Source organism: Podarcis gaigeae (genome assembly GCF_964106915.1).
Source record: "Podarcis gaigeae genome assembly, chromosome: 12".
Taxonomy (NCBI): Eukaryota; Metazoa; Chordata; class Lepidosauria; order Squamata; family Lacertidae; genus Podarcis; species Podarcis gaigeae.
Window position 1 is genome coordinate 5,825,529 of NC_139688.1, and position 14,617 is coordinate 5,840,145.

Here is a 14,617-nt window from a genome sequence, read left to right on the forward strand (position 1 = left end):
CAAAGACACCAACCAGGATAACTTGGAGCAAAACAGCAGCCTGTAGGCTTGGCCTTTATTGAACTGTTGCAACAGGGTATTCCCCTCACGTGCAGGAGAGAGGAAAGACCCAGAAGAATAGTGTGCAAGGTCTTATAAAAACTTTTGAAATTCCCCTCCTCTAGGTCTAGCCCACCCCCAGAAACATCATGCATACATTACAGAAAGGAGGGGTTGTGGGAGGCATACATTACAGAAAGGAGGGGTTGTGGGAGGCATACATTACAGAAAGGAGGGGCCGAAGGAGGAGTTGGTGGTAACTTGAGTGTCTTGTCACCTGGCTGGTTCCTCCTTTCCCCCCTCCCCTTCCAGGAATTTCTAGGAGACAAAGGGGATTTTGCAGTTTCCTGCCCCCTGAGGGAAGATCTGATCAGTGTCCTTTGTTTGAATCCACTCCCATATGCAGGTTCTTTGTGATCTTGATTGTCTTCTGTCTGGGATCATCAGGGTTGGCATGGGCAGGGCTCCTGTGGATGTGCTGAGACAGTGAAGGGATTATGGCTGACCAGGACTAAGTCACCCCCCTTTGTTAGTTCTTGTCACATGGAGTAAAAATAAAAATGGAACAGTGCAAATCCAATGTATGGTTGACTTTCTATGAATTTATAACAGAAATGTGGTGTTATGAATTTATAACAGAAATGTGGCGTATGTAGTGTGTGAGTGTGAAGTTTATACAAACAGAATGATTGGGGTGGGGGGGTTCCTGCTACACTATTAAACATTAAAAGCTTCCCTAAACAGGGCTGCCTTTAGATGTCTTCTAAAAGTTTGGTAGTTATTTTTCTCATTGACATCTGGTGGGAGGGCGTTCCACAGGGTGGGTGCCACTACCGAGAAGGCCCTCTGCCTGGTTCCCTGTAACCTCACTTCTCGCAGGGAGGGAACCAGCAGAAGGCCCTCGGAGCTGGACCTCAGTGTCGGGGCAGAACGATGGGGGTGGAGATGCTCCTTCAGGTCTACTGGGCCGAGGCCATTTAGGTCTTTCAAGGTCAGCACCAACATTTTGAATTGTGCTCGGAAACGTACTGGGAGCCAATCTAGGTCTTTCAGGACCGGTGTTATGTGGTCTCGGCGGCCACCCCCTGTCAGCAGTCTAGCTGCCGCATTCTGGATTAGTTGTAGTTTCCGGGTCACCTTCAAACGTAGCCCCACGTAGAGCGCATTGCAGTAGTCCAAGCAGGAGATAACCAGAGCATGCACCACTCTGGTGAGACAGTCTGTGGGCAGGGAGGGTCTCATTCTGTGTACCAGACGGAGCTGATAAACAGCTGCCCTGGACACAGAATTGACCTGCGCCTCCAAAATGAATCTCAGGTTGCGCACCTGGTCCTTCAGGGGCACAGTTACCCCATTCAGGACCAGGGAGTCTTAATAATCATGGCAAAAGGTCTGCGGCAAGCAAATTCAGAGGGCAACTTCTTAAAAAGTGCTGTATGGGCTGTAAGAATCCAGTCTTTTAGTGTGGCAGCGTCTGCACTTTGGAGCTCCTTTCCTATTGATATCACTATACTGTTTTCGGCACCTGCCAAAAACATTTTTGTTAAATATGCCAGGTGTTTAGAAAGTTGATGTGAGTTTTCATCTCTTTTTAGCGTGTTGTTGTTATAATTTTTCAAATGTCTTACATTATTACTTAGTGGTAACTATATTGTTTTATTCCTTTTAGTAAACGGTTTGTTTTTTTACCATCAAGAGGTGTATAAATTTTATGAAAGAATGGTGCTGATAATGATATTTTGAACAATACAGTGGTACCTCAGGTTACATACACTTCAGCTTACAGACGCTTCAGGTTACGTACGCTTCAGGTTACAGACTCCTCTAACCCAAAATAGTGCTTCAGGTTAAGAAATTTGCTTCAGGAGGAGAACAGAAATTGTGCTCCGGTGGCCCGGCAGCAGCAGATGGCCCCATTAGCTAAAGTGGTGCTTCAGGTTAAGAACAGTTTCAGGTTAAGTACGGACCTCTGGAACGAATTAAGTACTTAACCTGAGGTACCACTGTACCTTCAATTTCCCCTTCTGTGTTTGCAGCTGGTGCTTGCTTTAAATATTCAGCGATGGTGAGCCGATGGGCGGAGCTAATTGCTGTTAATGATGGTCTGAATCTGGAGCAGGTTTTGCAAACTTGCTTCTGAGATGGGAAGTTTGCGATATGCTTGGATTAAGAACTGGCCTGAATTTGCCTCAGATAACTGAGGGGCTTTACCTGCCCAAGTTGGCAAGCTCATGGGCAGATTTGTAGCTTTTTATTCACCCGGAGTTAAATGCAAGTTGGCCTCAGGTTGCCATACGTCCTCTTTTTCCAGGACATGTCCTCTTTTTCAGGGGTAAGTTTTCTGTCCTGGCAGGTTTTTTGAATTTGCTAAAATGTCCTTGTTTTTTTCCCTTTGGTACTAAGGGAGCACTAGGGAACTGGCGTTCTGGGAGTTTTAAAATTGGACAAGAGCTAATTCAGACATGCGTGTTTGGTTATTCCTTTACTTATTTTCAACAGCTGTCTTCTCCTTTCCCATAAAAGAAAAAAATAAATCAAGGCAGCAAACAATAAAATGCAAGCAATAATAAATAATAATAATAATTTATTTATATCCCACCCTCCCCAGCCGAAGCCGGGCTCAGAGCGGCTAACAGCAGTAAAACACAGGATTCTAAAATCAATTCATTTTAAAATCAACAAGTGGGCGAAAACAACAATAAAACATGAAGCCTCTTAGGTTGTGGGTGAACATATCAGACGACACAGCGATTCTTCAAACAGCTCTTGTTTATTCACGGGCCAGAACAGAACTGAACTGAAGGGTTCAGCCAGCCTGCTTATATAGAGCTCCACTACAAGGCAACAGTAGGGACGCGGGTGGCGCTGTGGGTTAAAGCACAGAGCCTAGGACTTGCCAATCAGAAGGTAGGCGGTTCGAATCCCCGTGACTGGGTGAGCTCCCACTGCTCGGTCCCTGCTCCTGCCAACCCAGCAGTTCAAAAGCACAAAAGTGCAAGTAGATAAATAGGTACCGCTCCAGCGGGAAGGTAAACGGCGTTTCCGTGTGCTGCTCTGGTTCACCAGAAGCGGCTTAGTCATGCTGGCCACATGACCCGGAAGCTGTATGCCAGCTCCCTCGGCCAATAAAGCGCCGCAACCCCAAAGTCGGTCACGACTGGACCTAATGGTCAGGGGTCTCTTTACCTTTACAAGGCACAGTAACAATCTTTCTGTAACTATCCAGTCAATGAACGTATACTTTCAATACGGAGGTCCGTTCTTAACCTGAAACTGTTCTTAACCTGAAGCACCACTTTAGCTAATGGGGCCTCCTGCTGCTGCCGCGCCGCCGGAGCACAATTTCTGTTCTCATCCTGAAGCAAAGTTTTTAACCTGAAGCACTATTTCTGGGTTAGCAGAGTCTGTAACCTGAAGCGTATATAACCTGAGGTACCACTGTACAATACTGTCTTATTCACAGTGCAATGATTATTACTTTCATTTTATGGATCAATGGTCTCGATAATAAAATCCATGTTAAATTGCTGTTTTAAGGGTTGTTTTTAAAAGTCTGGAACGGATTAATCCCTTTTGCATTACTTTCTATGGGAAAGCGCACCTTGGTTTTGGAACGTTTTGGTTTTGAAATGGACTTCCGGATTAAGTTTGAGAACCAAGGTACCACTGTAAAGGAAAAGCCAATTGTCCATTAGAGAAGGATCCGAAATATTTTCCTTGAAGCTTGAATTTGTTTAATTCTGGATTGTTGTATTTGATGTTTTAATGTGTTGCAAACTGCACTGAGATTTTTTTCTTTAAAATACAAAACAGTATATAAAATTAACAACAACAGCAACTCTCATTGAAGGGGAAAAGGCACCTAGACATTCTGTTGTACTGACCGTAAGCCAGGTTTAAGGTGTTATTTGGCAATTAGCTTTTCTATCTCAGTTTCTAACACTGATTTGCGTCTAGTATCCATTAATAGCCCTCTTCTCTATACAGCCTTAATGACCAGAGCATCCCCACCCCTGGAGAACAGCACACTAATTTGAAAGAAAATATAATTATTGAGGATCGCCACTCCTTTTTCCTTCCTTTCAAGACAGACAGACTTGCCCCAGGACAAAGAGGGAGGGCAGCACCTGCCCTCTCTATGGGGTCCAGGGCAAATCTTTAAATACACAACCGCCGAGGCTTAACCCTATCTGGAAGAAAATACCCACTGATTTGGCAGCTCACTCTCTATGTGGGGGAGGGGGGAGGGAGCTGTAGTTACATGGTGATGATAGAAGTAGTCTTTGCACATTTTCAAAGTAAGTTCTCTCTTACATGCGCTGTGCATTCCCCAAACAAACGACAGCGCCACATTTCTCAGACTTGGGCAAGCTTTCTTACAAACCATATAACACCGGTCTTGAAAGACCTACACTGGCTCCCAGTACGTTTCTGAGCACAATTCAAAGTATTGGTGCTGACCTTCAAAGCCCTAAACGGCCTCGGTCCTGTATACCTGAAGGAGCGTCTCCACTCCCATCGTTCAGCCCGGACGCTAAGGTCCAGCGCCGAGGGCCTTCTGGCAGTTCCCTCGCTGCGAGAAGCCAAGTTACAGGGAACCAGGCAGAGGGCCTTCTCAGTGGTGGCACTCGCCCTGTGGAATGCCCTCCCACCAGATGTCAAAGAGAACAACTACCAGACTTTTAGAAAACATCTGAAGGCAGCCCTGTTCAGGGAAGCTTTTAATGTTTAATAGGTTATTGTATTTTGGTGTTCTGTTGGAAGCCGCCCAGAGTGGCTGGGGAAACCCAGCCAGATGGGCAGGGTATAAATTATTATTATTATTATTATTATTATTATTATTATTATTATTATTATTATTATACCTCAGCCATGAGAGCTAGAAACTTGATTTTTCTCCCCTAGGTCTCCCCCGGTACAGACAAACCAGCTGTCTCTCTTGGGGTGCAAAATTCAGAGTCCGGATCATCATAGGAAGAAAACTAACTTAACCAAGCCCCTCTGGCTTGCTGCTACCACCTGAAACCCAAACAGGGTCTCTGAGTTGCCCTGGTGTCAGACGCAGTTAAAGGAGAATAATTCCATTCTGTGCAGGGTTTTTTTTTCTGAGGGGTCTTTCTCCTTACCTCTATCAGCTGACTCAGAGCGGTCCGGGAGTAGCATAACAGCAAGGAGGGCGACCCGCTGAAGGGACAAAGCGTCGGTCTCATGGGGTGGTCCAGCGCCATCTTTTCCCCTGTCTGTGTCTCGCTCCTCTTGTCTCTCTGCAAAGCGGAGCCTGAGAAGGGCGGCTGATGGATGGTCCAACTAGCTGGCTGCTAGCTCTCTTGTCAATCGCCGGCTCGCCTCCAGCCACCCCCCTAACATCTGCCAGTGATGGCTCTGCACCCTCCAGCAATCTGCGGCCGCTTCCCTCGCAGCCACAAAGGCAGCCCTGGGGAGGCATTAATTAATTCATTAGGCTGGGTTCGTTTACACTCAGCAGCCTAGGTCCGGGGAGCAGCCGAGGTGGATGGGTTTGATCTCCCAGGTCGGCAGCGGGATGATATTGCTGGCTGCTTCTGCCCGGCTCCCCGGAGACCCGGCTTATTAACTTATCCCAGGCCTGCTTTCTCGCCGGCGGAGGAACCGGGTCTGAATCGCCTGGTTTCCTCCTCCTGATTGCACAGATGGGTAAATGAGAAGGGCACCTGCCTGGGCTGTGCAAGCTTTGGAACGGCCGCTCGCCTATGAGGAGCAGCGACGTCCTGCAGGCGACCAGACGCAGAAGCTGATTTATGCTGGAAGAGGGTTGCTTATCTCTCCCATCACCAACACCACCCAATTTCCCTCTTTTGAAAAAGGGTAGGGAATAATAATAATAATAATAATAATAATAATAATAATAATAATATATTTATACCCCGTCCATCTGGCTGGATTTCCCCAGGGTAGAGAACTCTGGGGGGGGGGGTGTGTGACCAGTCGTGGTTGGATGCTGAGTTTTGATTTGCATTGAGGAGCAGATCAAAAGGTAAAGGTAAAGGTAAAGGGACCCCTGACCATTAGGTCCAGTCGTGACAGACTCTGGGGTTGCGGCGCTCATCTCGCTTTACTGGCCAAGGGAGCCGGCATACAGCTTCCAGGTCATGTGGCCAGCAGGACTAAGCCGCTTCTGCCGAACCAGAGCAGTGCATGGAAATGCCATTTACCTTCCCGCTGGAGCGGTACCTATTTATCTACTTGCACTTTGATGTGCTTTCGAACTGCTAGGTTGGCAGGAGCAGGGACCGAGCAGCGGGAGCTCACTCCGTCACGGGGATTCGAACCGCCGACCTTCTGATTGGCAAGTCCTAGGCTCTGTGGTTTAACCCACAGCGCCACCCGTGTCCCTAGAGCAGAATGTACTCCTCCATAAACGCCATTGCACCCTCAATAATATCCTCTGCCTTGCATTCCTCCGGGGCAAGCCACAAACTCAGTTTAGGGAACAATGTGGATGCCAAACAGATCCCTCGCCATTAAATTTCACATTTCAAAATGTCAAGTTTGAGTGTGCGGTTGTGTAACCATCCAAACTTCCTGTCCCCTGCCAGTCGGATTGTAAGCTCTTTGGGGGCAAGGACCCTTCCTATCCTTGCTGCAGAACAATGTCTTGTTTTTCCCGTCCCGGATGCTGAACCCGGTGTCAGTTTTCCAGTTTAGAGCTGTCAGCTGTGATGTATGTATCCTTGCTTCTTAATTCTCTCAAACGCTTGCCAGCTTAGGTTCAACAACAGCCGCTGCGGCCTTCTGCCAAGGCGTACAGATCTTGGCTGCCGTTCAAGCAGTTTCCATGAGCACCAGGAATGCACTCGCAGTGCATCCTGGGAGACATAGATGTGCCTCTCTCTTTTTTCCCCTTCCTTTGGAGAGCAAATCCGAAGGGTTGGCCTGGAAGACTTCCGTCAACAGGAGGGCATGTGAGCCTGAGAATTCTCCTGAAGGGCTGGGACTTTGGCGAAGGGCCAGACAGGGGAGCAAAGGCCATCGGTGTTTCACAGTGGAAAACGATGCGCAGCTCAGCTGAGGTCCTTGCCCTGTGGTATCGTGCCTTGCTGGTATCGCCTGACCCCACCTTCTAGCAGAATGAGTCTTTGTCTTCCCTGCGGGTGAGTTGTGGGCGACTGAACGAAACCCGAAACTCATTATTGTGCGTGGAACAGGTCTTGGTGTTTCGATTTCTGGGAATGGAGTTGAGAGGTGACCTAACCTGGGGAGAAAAACAGTAAAGACCTGATGAAGAGAGCACAGCAGAGGTTATACTTTGAGAATCCTCTGGAAAAACAAACTCTCAAAGGACCTGTTGATGGCATTTTACCATTGTACTATGGAGAGTGTGTTAACTTATGGTCTGTGTGTGTGGTTTGGGAGCTGCATGGTCAGGGGAAAAACAATGCTGTCCAGGGTTGTAAAGACTGCAGAGCAGTGGCGTAGCGTGGGGGTGCAGGGGGGGCCCGGCCGCACCAGGCGCAACATCTGGGGGTTAGGGTTAGGGGGCGCAAATCCACGGGTTAGGGGGCACAAATTACTTGCCTTGCCCCGGGTGCTGACAACCCACGCTACGCCACTGCTGCAGAGAGAATAACTGGGTACACTCTTCCCACCTTGGATCAAATCTATGCTTCCAGGTGTCATAAGAAAGCTGCAGGGATAGTGCAGGATCGTGCGCACCCCGGAAATGATCTCTTTCAGCTTCTGCCTTCTGGAAGAAGGTAAAGGTAAAAGGACCCCTGACCAGACGACTGGTCGCCTGGTCGCAGACGAATCTGGGATTGCGGCGCTCATCTTGCTTTATTGGCCGAGGGAGCCGGCGTACAGCTTCCGGGTCATGTGACCAGCATGACTAAGCCACTTCTGGCGAACCAGAGCAGTGCACGGAAATGCTGTTTACCTTCCCGCCACAGTGGTACCTATTTATCTACTTGCACTTTGATGTGCTTTCAAACTGCTAGGTTGGCAGGAGCAGGGACCGAGCAACAGGAGCTCACCCTGTCGCAGGGATTCGAACCGCCGACCTTCTGATCGGCAAGCCCTAGGCTCTGTGGTTTAGACCACAGCGCCATTCGCGTCCCTCTGGAAGAAGATACAGGGTTATAAAGACTAGGACTAGCCGCCTGAGAAACATTTTCTATCCAAATGCGATTTTGGTTTTAAACGCAGTGTAAGGTAGTCTCTATGGGAGTATATTGTATTTAATTATGGGGTATCAGAGTTTTTAGGGGGTTAACCAGGCTGGGACAGCAGGCTTGTTGGTTTTTGAATGTCTGATGTAGATTTTTTTCAATTTCGTTGTTCTGTATGGGACAATGTCAATAAAGATTATCGTATCGTAACGTTCTCTATAAATTTCTCCCCGCCCGTCGCTGTCCAAAAAGTGTCAGAGAAAGAACAGAGCATGCAAAGAGACAGAGAGGGGTCAGCTCTGTGCTATGCACAATCTGCTGAGATGCAACTTTAGGAGGATGTGCCTGTTGAGCTCTTGAATACTCTTGTCAAAGGTACAGAAATTTCTCGACTTGATACTGTGTTAGCAAAGGACTGGATGTTTTCCTGTGGGGTCAAATCCACACTGTACATTTAGAACATATTTTAAAGCGCACTGCTCCCCCATCACACCCAGGATCCTGGGAATTGTAGTTTGTTAAGGGTGCTGGGAGTGGTAGTTCTGCAGGGGGTAAAGCACCCCCCCAAAAAAAAAGATTTCTGGGGATTGTAATGCGCCTTAAATGTTTTGTGTAGATATGGCCGTTTTAGGGTAGAAAGTTGTGTTAGGAAGAAAGTGAGAAATAACTGCTGGGTTTGATCATTTAATTTTTAAAAGCTTTTTTATCCCCAGGAGATTACAGCATGAAAGACAACAACAGAGAAAGGCAGGGGTGGAGGCAAGGGAAGCAATGCCTTGTTGTATTTAGTTACAGTAGGACATAGAGACTGAGAGTTTGCCCGTGGAAGGCTTGAGGTTAAAGATGGATCTTTTGAGGAGCTGTTTGAGAGAAGTCGGAGGTGTGGCATTGCTGCTGACTTATTTGTTTTAGCCAAACAAGACTCCCAGATCGGCCTGCGTGCAGACAAGTAAAAAACGAGTCAGTCCTTACTTGAAGTCTAAGTGATGCAGCAGCAAAGGAAAGCAGAACTGGGAGGGATGAGGAAAAAAGCAAGATCAGATGCCAAGTCTTAAAACTTTAAAAACGGTAGGAGGATGGTCCAAGCAGGGCAAAAAAGAGAGAAAGGGCAAAATCCTTTGGCAATAAGCTTGTCTGCCATGTTTGGTGATGAGACCACATTTCATGTACATTTTCTAAGGCGGCATGGAATGCTTGGCATGGAAAAAACCCCAAGCCCAGGAGCTCCAGGTGGGGCTGCGAATGCCCTACCTGCCTTGCAGAGGGTTAGACTAGATGGCCCACTGGGTCCCTTCCAATTTCCCAATCCTATGAATCCCCAGAGTTTTGCTCTTTATTGGTGAATCTAAGCTAGATAGTCTGACTCCAGCTATGTACGCACCATGCATTTAAAGCACACACCCCCACACAAAAATATATACAGTATCCTGGGAACTCTAAACGAGAGTTACCCCTGCCTGGAGAAAGGGCTTGAAGTGTGTCTGTAAACCTGAATCCAATGCTGCGATGTAGTTGTGCCATTTGGCCACTAGGTGTCCCCATTATGGTTTTCTCAAGAATGTGGTTCTCTGCAAAGAACAGATGATTTGGCCCCAAAGCAGGGAAGGAAAGTGGAAATTGTGAGTTTGTGGATTCCTTGAATGGACACATTGATGTTCAGCTGGGTGCTCACCTGTCACTGAAGACTGCAGTTGCATCCTGCATTGAGCTGGATTGGATGACCTCTGATGATGATGATGATGATGATGATGATGATAATAATAATAATAATAATAATAATTTGTACCCCGCCCATTTGGCTGGGTTTTCCCAGCCACTCTGGCGGCTTCCAACAAAGATTAAGAATACATTAAAATGTCACACATTATAAACTTCTAAATGTCAGGCAGTTGTTCTTCTCTTTGACATCTGGTGGGAGGGGGTTCCACAGGGCGGGTGCCACTACCGAGAAGGCCCTCTGCCTGGTTCCCTGTAGCTTTGCTTCTCGCAGTGAGGGAAGAGCCAGAAGGCCCTCGGAGATGGACCTCAGCGTCCGGGCAGAATGATGGGGGTGAAGGCGCTCCTTCAGGAATACAGGGCCAGGGCCATTTAGGGATTTAAAGGTCAGCACCAACACTTTGAATTGTGCTCGGAAACGGACTGGGAGCCAATGCAGATCTCTCAGGACCGGTGTTATGTGGTCTCGGCGGCCGCTCTCAGTCACCAGTCTAGCTGCTGCATTCTGGATTAATTGCAGTTTCCAGGTCACCTTCAAAGGTAGCCCCACGTAGAGCGCATTGCAGTAGTCCAAGCGGGAGATAACTAGAGCATGCACCACTCTGGCGAGACAGTCTGCGGATAGGTGGGGTCTCATCCTGCATACCAGACGGAGCTGATAAACAGCCGCCCTGGACACAGAATTGACCTGTGCCTCCATGGACAGCTGTGAGTCCAAAATGACTCCCAGGCTGCACACCTTGTCCTTCAGGGGCACAGTTACCCCATTCAGGACCAGCTCAGACCTTCCAGGATCTTGTCATACTGCTGCTTCTGCTTTCTAAGCTCATGTTTCCCACACCGGCCTTCTAGCAGGGATTTCACCAGCCTCGGGTGCCCAAATGTTGTTGGACTACAACTCCCATCGTCCACAGTTGGTTTAACCAATGGACAGGGTTGATGGGAGTTGTAGTCCGACAACCACTACGCCGGTGGTACAGCAATTAAACCGCTAGCAGTGTGTACGGAGGTCCTGGGCTGCCCAGATGACAAGACCTCCCCCCCCTCAGCCTTGCTGATGGGGTCCATAGGAAAGCAGAGGAAGATGTTTGGCCCCAGCTTGGCTGCAGGTGGGACTCCATTTTGGATTTGTATAGTGAGCCTTTTCTTCTCCCTCAAGGCAGTAGAGGTTTAGGATCAGAGTTTTCCTTCTTCTAGAGCAGCTCTGCCCCTCACTTCTCCCATCTGCCCCTCACTTCTCTCTATGGCATATGCAGAGACCGCCTTGTTGACTGTTGGACCCACAAATTGTCTCGTCTCCTCAGTCTGCCCGATCCTGGCTTTGCACACATAGGAAGCCCCTAATTCACTGAGAGCTTGAGACCATTGGCTGTGCTCATTTGGTTTAACCAGTGCCAGATTTAGGTTTGATGAGGCCCTGAGCTACTGAAGGTAAAAAGGTAAAGGGACCCCTGACCATTAGGTCCAGTCGCGGACAACTCTGGGGTTGAAGCGCTCATCTCGCTTTACTGGCCGAGGGAGCCGGCATACAGCTTCTGGGTCATGTGGCCAGCAGGACTAAGCCTATTCTGGCGAACCAGAGCAGAGCACGGAAACGCCGTTTACCTTCCCGCCGGAGTGGTACCTATTTATCTACTTGCACTTTGACGTGCTTTTGAACTGCTAGGTTGGCAGGAGCAGGGACCGAGCAACGGGAGCTCACCCCGTCGCGGAGATTCGAACCGCCGACCTTCTGATCAGCAAGTCCTAGGCTGTGTGGTTTAACCCACAGCGCCACCCGCGTCCCAACTGAAGGTAATGGGGCCCTTTATATGTCCAGCTGTCCTGTGTCAACAACAAATTGTCGCTGTTGAATATACGCTAGATGGTCATTTATGGACCTAATAGGTATCTCAAGCCATTTGCATTTGATAAAATATGTATTTTATCAAAGTAATTATTGAACTGAAATACAATTAAGAAGAAGAATATTAATAGTGAAATTGCTCTAACAATATGCTAGATGGTAATTTATGGACCTAATAGGTATCTCAAGCCATTTGCCCATGCATAATGTAGGCACCCCATAAAGTGATACCTCGGGTTACAGACGCTTCAGGTTACAGACGCTGCTAACCCAGAAATAGTACCTCAGGTTAAGAACTTTGCTTCAGGATGAGAACAGAAATCATGTGGCAGCAGCAGCGGGAGGCCCCATTAGCTAAAGTGGTACCTCAGGTTAAGAACAGTTTCAGGTTAAGAACGGACCTCCGGAACGAATTAAGTTCTTAACCTGAGGTACCACTGTATATAGAAATGAGCATACCAGTGATATTTTAGGGAGCAGGCTAGAAGGCGGGGCCCATGACTTACATAAGGCTCCCTCAGCCTCGGCACTCCAGATGTTTTTGGCCTACAACTCCCATGATCCCAAGCTAGCAGGATCAGTGGTCAGGGATGATGGGAATGGTAGTCTCAAAACATCTGGAGGGCTGAGTTTGAGGAAGCCTGACTTACATCCTAGGAGCCTACACAACACAAAACACTGTTGCTGTATGTAGGATTTTATATTATTTGTTTTTTATCTTATATTTTGGAAATGTAGATAAAGGTTAGGGTTTTTTTCCTTTAAATTTTTTTTGGGGGGCCCAAGAGAGTGGGGCCCTAAACTATAGCTTCTTTAGCTTATACGTAAATCCGGCACTGGGATTAACCAACCAGTTGAAGCCGTTTCCCAGGAATGTAGCCGCTGTCGCATGCAAACATCTAGGAGCCCCAGGTGAGAGCTGAGTGCAGGATGGGGACCAACAGTGAACAAACTACCCCAGAAGGAGCATGACGTGTCCCCTAACCAGGTACTAAAGGTAAAGGTAAAGGGACCCCTGACCATTAGGTCCAGTCGTGACCGACTCTGGGGTTGTGGCGCTCATCTCGCTTTATTGGCCGAGGGAGCCGGCGTACAGCTTCCGGGTCATGTGGCCAGCATGACTAAGCCGCTTCTGGCGAACCAGAGCAGTGCACGGAAACGCCGTTTACCTTCCCGCCGGAGTGGTACCTATTTATCTACTTGCACTGGTGTGCTTTCGAATTGCTAGGTTGGCAGGAGCAGGGACTGAGCAACGGGAGCTCACCCTGTCGCGGGGATTCGAACCACCAATCTTCTGATCGGCAAGTCCTAGGCTCTGTGGTTTAACCCGCAGCGCCACCCACGTCCCCTTCCCTAAAACCCCACACACCCTGCGGTTGGTGTTCTCCATTTTCAGCAGCAAGAAGCTACCGTTAGAACAGTCAGTTGTGCACCGAGCATCTAAGGTTTCCATAACTTCTCAAGGTTATTCCCTGTCACGAGTTAAATAGCTATTCCTGGTCACTGACCGAAAAATGGCCACCTCAGCAGTTCCTAAGCCATGCCACTCATCAATTCTGTGCATCTAGCAGGAAGTTAGAAGACACTCATTACTGCCTGGAAAATTTAAGACTGCTTTGAGCTGTGTCACATTCACCAAAGTGTCCCACACAGAGCAGCTTTGGAGCTCTGGGGAGAATGCCAGAGATCTGTGGTTTGCTGATAGACGTGGTGATGTGTACCAGGATTTTGGATACTCAATAGAGCTACAAAAATGGGAGGAATTATGGAAAAGCAATTTAAAATTTACAGCGTGCTATCTAATTCATTTTCCCAGTACAGTGGTACCTATTGTAGGTACTATATCTGGGTTAGCGGTGTCTGTAACCTGAAGCATCTGTAACCTGAGGTACCACTGTTGAATAAAACATCAAACATTAAAAACTTCCCTAAACAGGGCTGCCTTCAGATGTCTTCTAAAAGTCAGATAGTGGTTTATTTCCTTGACACCTGATGGGAGGGCGTTCCACAGGGCGGGTGCCACCACCGAGAAGGCCCAGTAACTTCCGTGTAACTTGGCTTCTCGCAGGGAGGGAACCACCAGAAGGCCCTCAGCGCTGGACCTCAGTGTCCGGGCTGGACAATGGGGGTGGAGACGCTCCTTCAGGTATACTTGACCGAGGCCGTTTAGGGCTTGAAAGGTCAGCACCAACACTTTGAATTGTGCTCGGAAACCTACTGGGAGCCAATGTAGGTTTTTCAAGACCAGTGTTATGTGATCTCGGCGGCCGCTCCCAGTCACCAGTCTGGCTGCCACATTCTGGATTAGTTGCAGTTTCCGGGTCACCTTCAAAGGTAGCCCCACATAGAGCGAATTGCAGTAGTCCAAGTGGGAGATAACCCGAGCATGCACCACTCTGGCGAGACAGTCTGCGGGCAGGTAGGGTCTCATCCTGCGTACCAGGTGGAGCCAGTAAACAACTTCCCTGGACACAGACCTTACCTGAACCTCCATGGACAGCTGTGAGTCCAAACTGACTCCCAGGCTGCGCACCTGGTCCTTCAGGGGCACACTTACCCCATTCAGGACCAGGGAGTCCTCCACACCTGCCCGCCTCCTGTCCCCCCAAAACAGTCCTTCTGTCTTGTCAGGATTCAACCTCAATCTGTTAGCCGCCATGCTCTTATATGTCCTTGGAGAGCTGCTGGAGGTTTCTGAGCCCTAGAATAAATTGTGTGCATCATTTATCCCTCCTCCGTCTCCAACCTAAGCTCCAGTTCTGGCTGGCTGGGCCAGGAATGTTCTGTCCCTGGTCGTTGGGCTTGGTCCGTTAAGCGAAGGAGGATCGGCTTGGCATCTCCTCGCCTACGGAGAGCAAAGAGCGCCTGAGAA

At 48.5% G+C, this 14,617-nt stretch overlaps 2 protein-coding genes across 3 annotated transcripts in view; one reads left to right on the forward strand and one right to left on the reverse strand.

The window, feature by feature from the left end:
* The window catches only part of TMIE (transmembrane inner ear), a 29,375-nt gene extending 23,700 nt beyond the window's left edge, over positions 1-5,675 (reverse strand). The window contains exon 1 of the mRNA XM_083704389.1: positions 5,166-5,675. Coding sequence (XP_083560515.1) covers positions 5,166-5,267 — 102 coding nt within the window. The 5' untranslated portion in view covers positions 5,268-5,675. The remainder of the gene's footprint in view (positions 1-5,165) is intronic.
* Positions 1-14,617, forward strand: part of ALS2CL (ALS2 C-terminal like) — a 75,257-nt gene that overhangs the window by 504 nt on the left and 60,136 nt on the right. The window contains exon 1 of one of the 2 annotated variants that reach the window (XM_083703999.1): positions 6,933-7,169. The exons of the other annotated variant lie outside the window; for it this stretch is intronic. The gene's annotated coding sequence lies outside the window, so the exon portion shown is untranslated. Of the gene's footprint in view, positions 1-6,932; positions 7,170-14,617 lie in introns of those variants that run through there. 2 annotated transcript variants of the gene reach the window in all.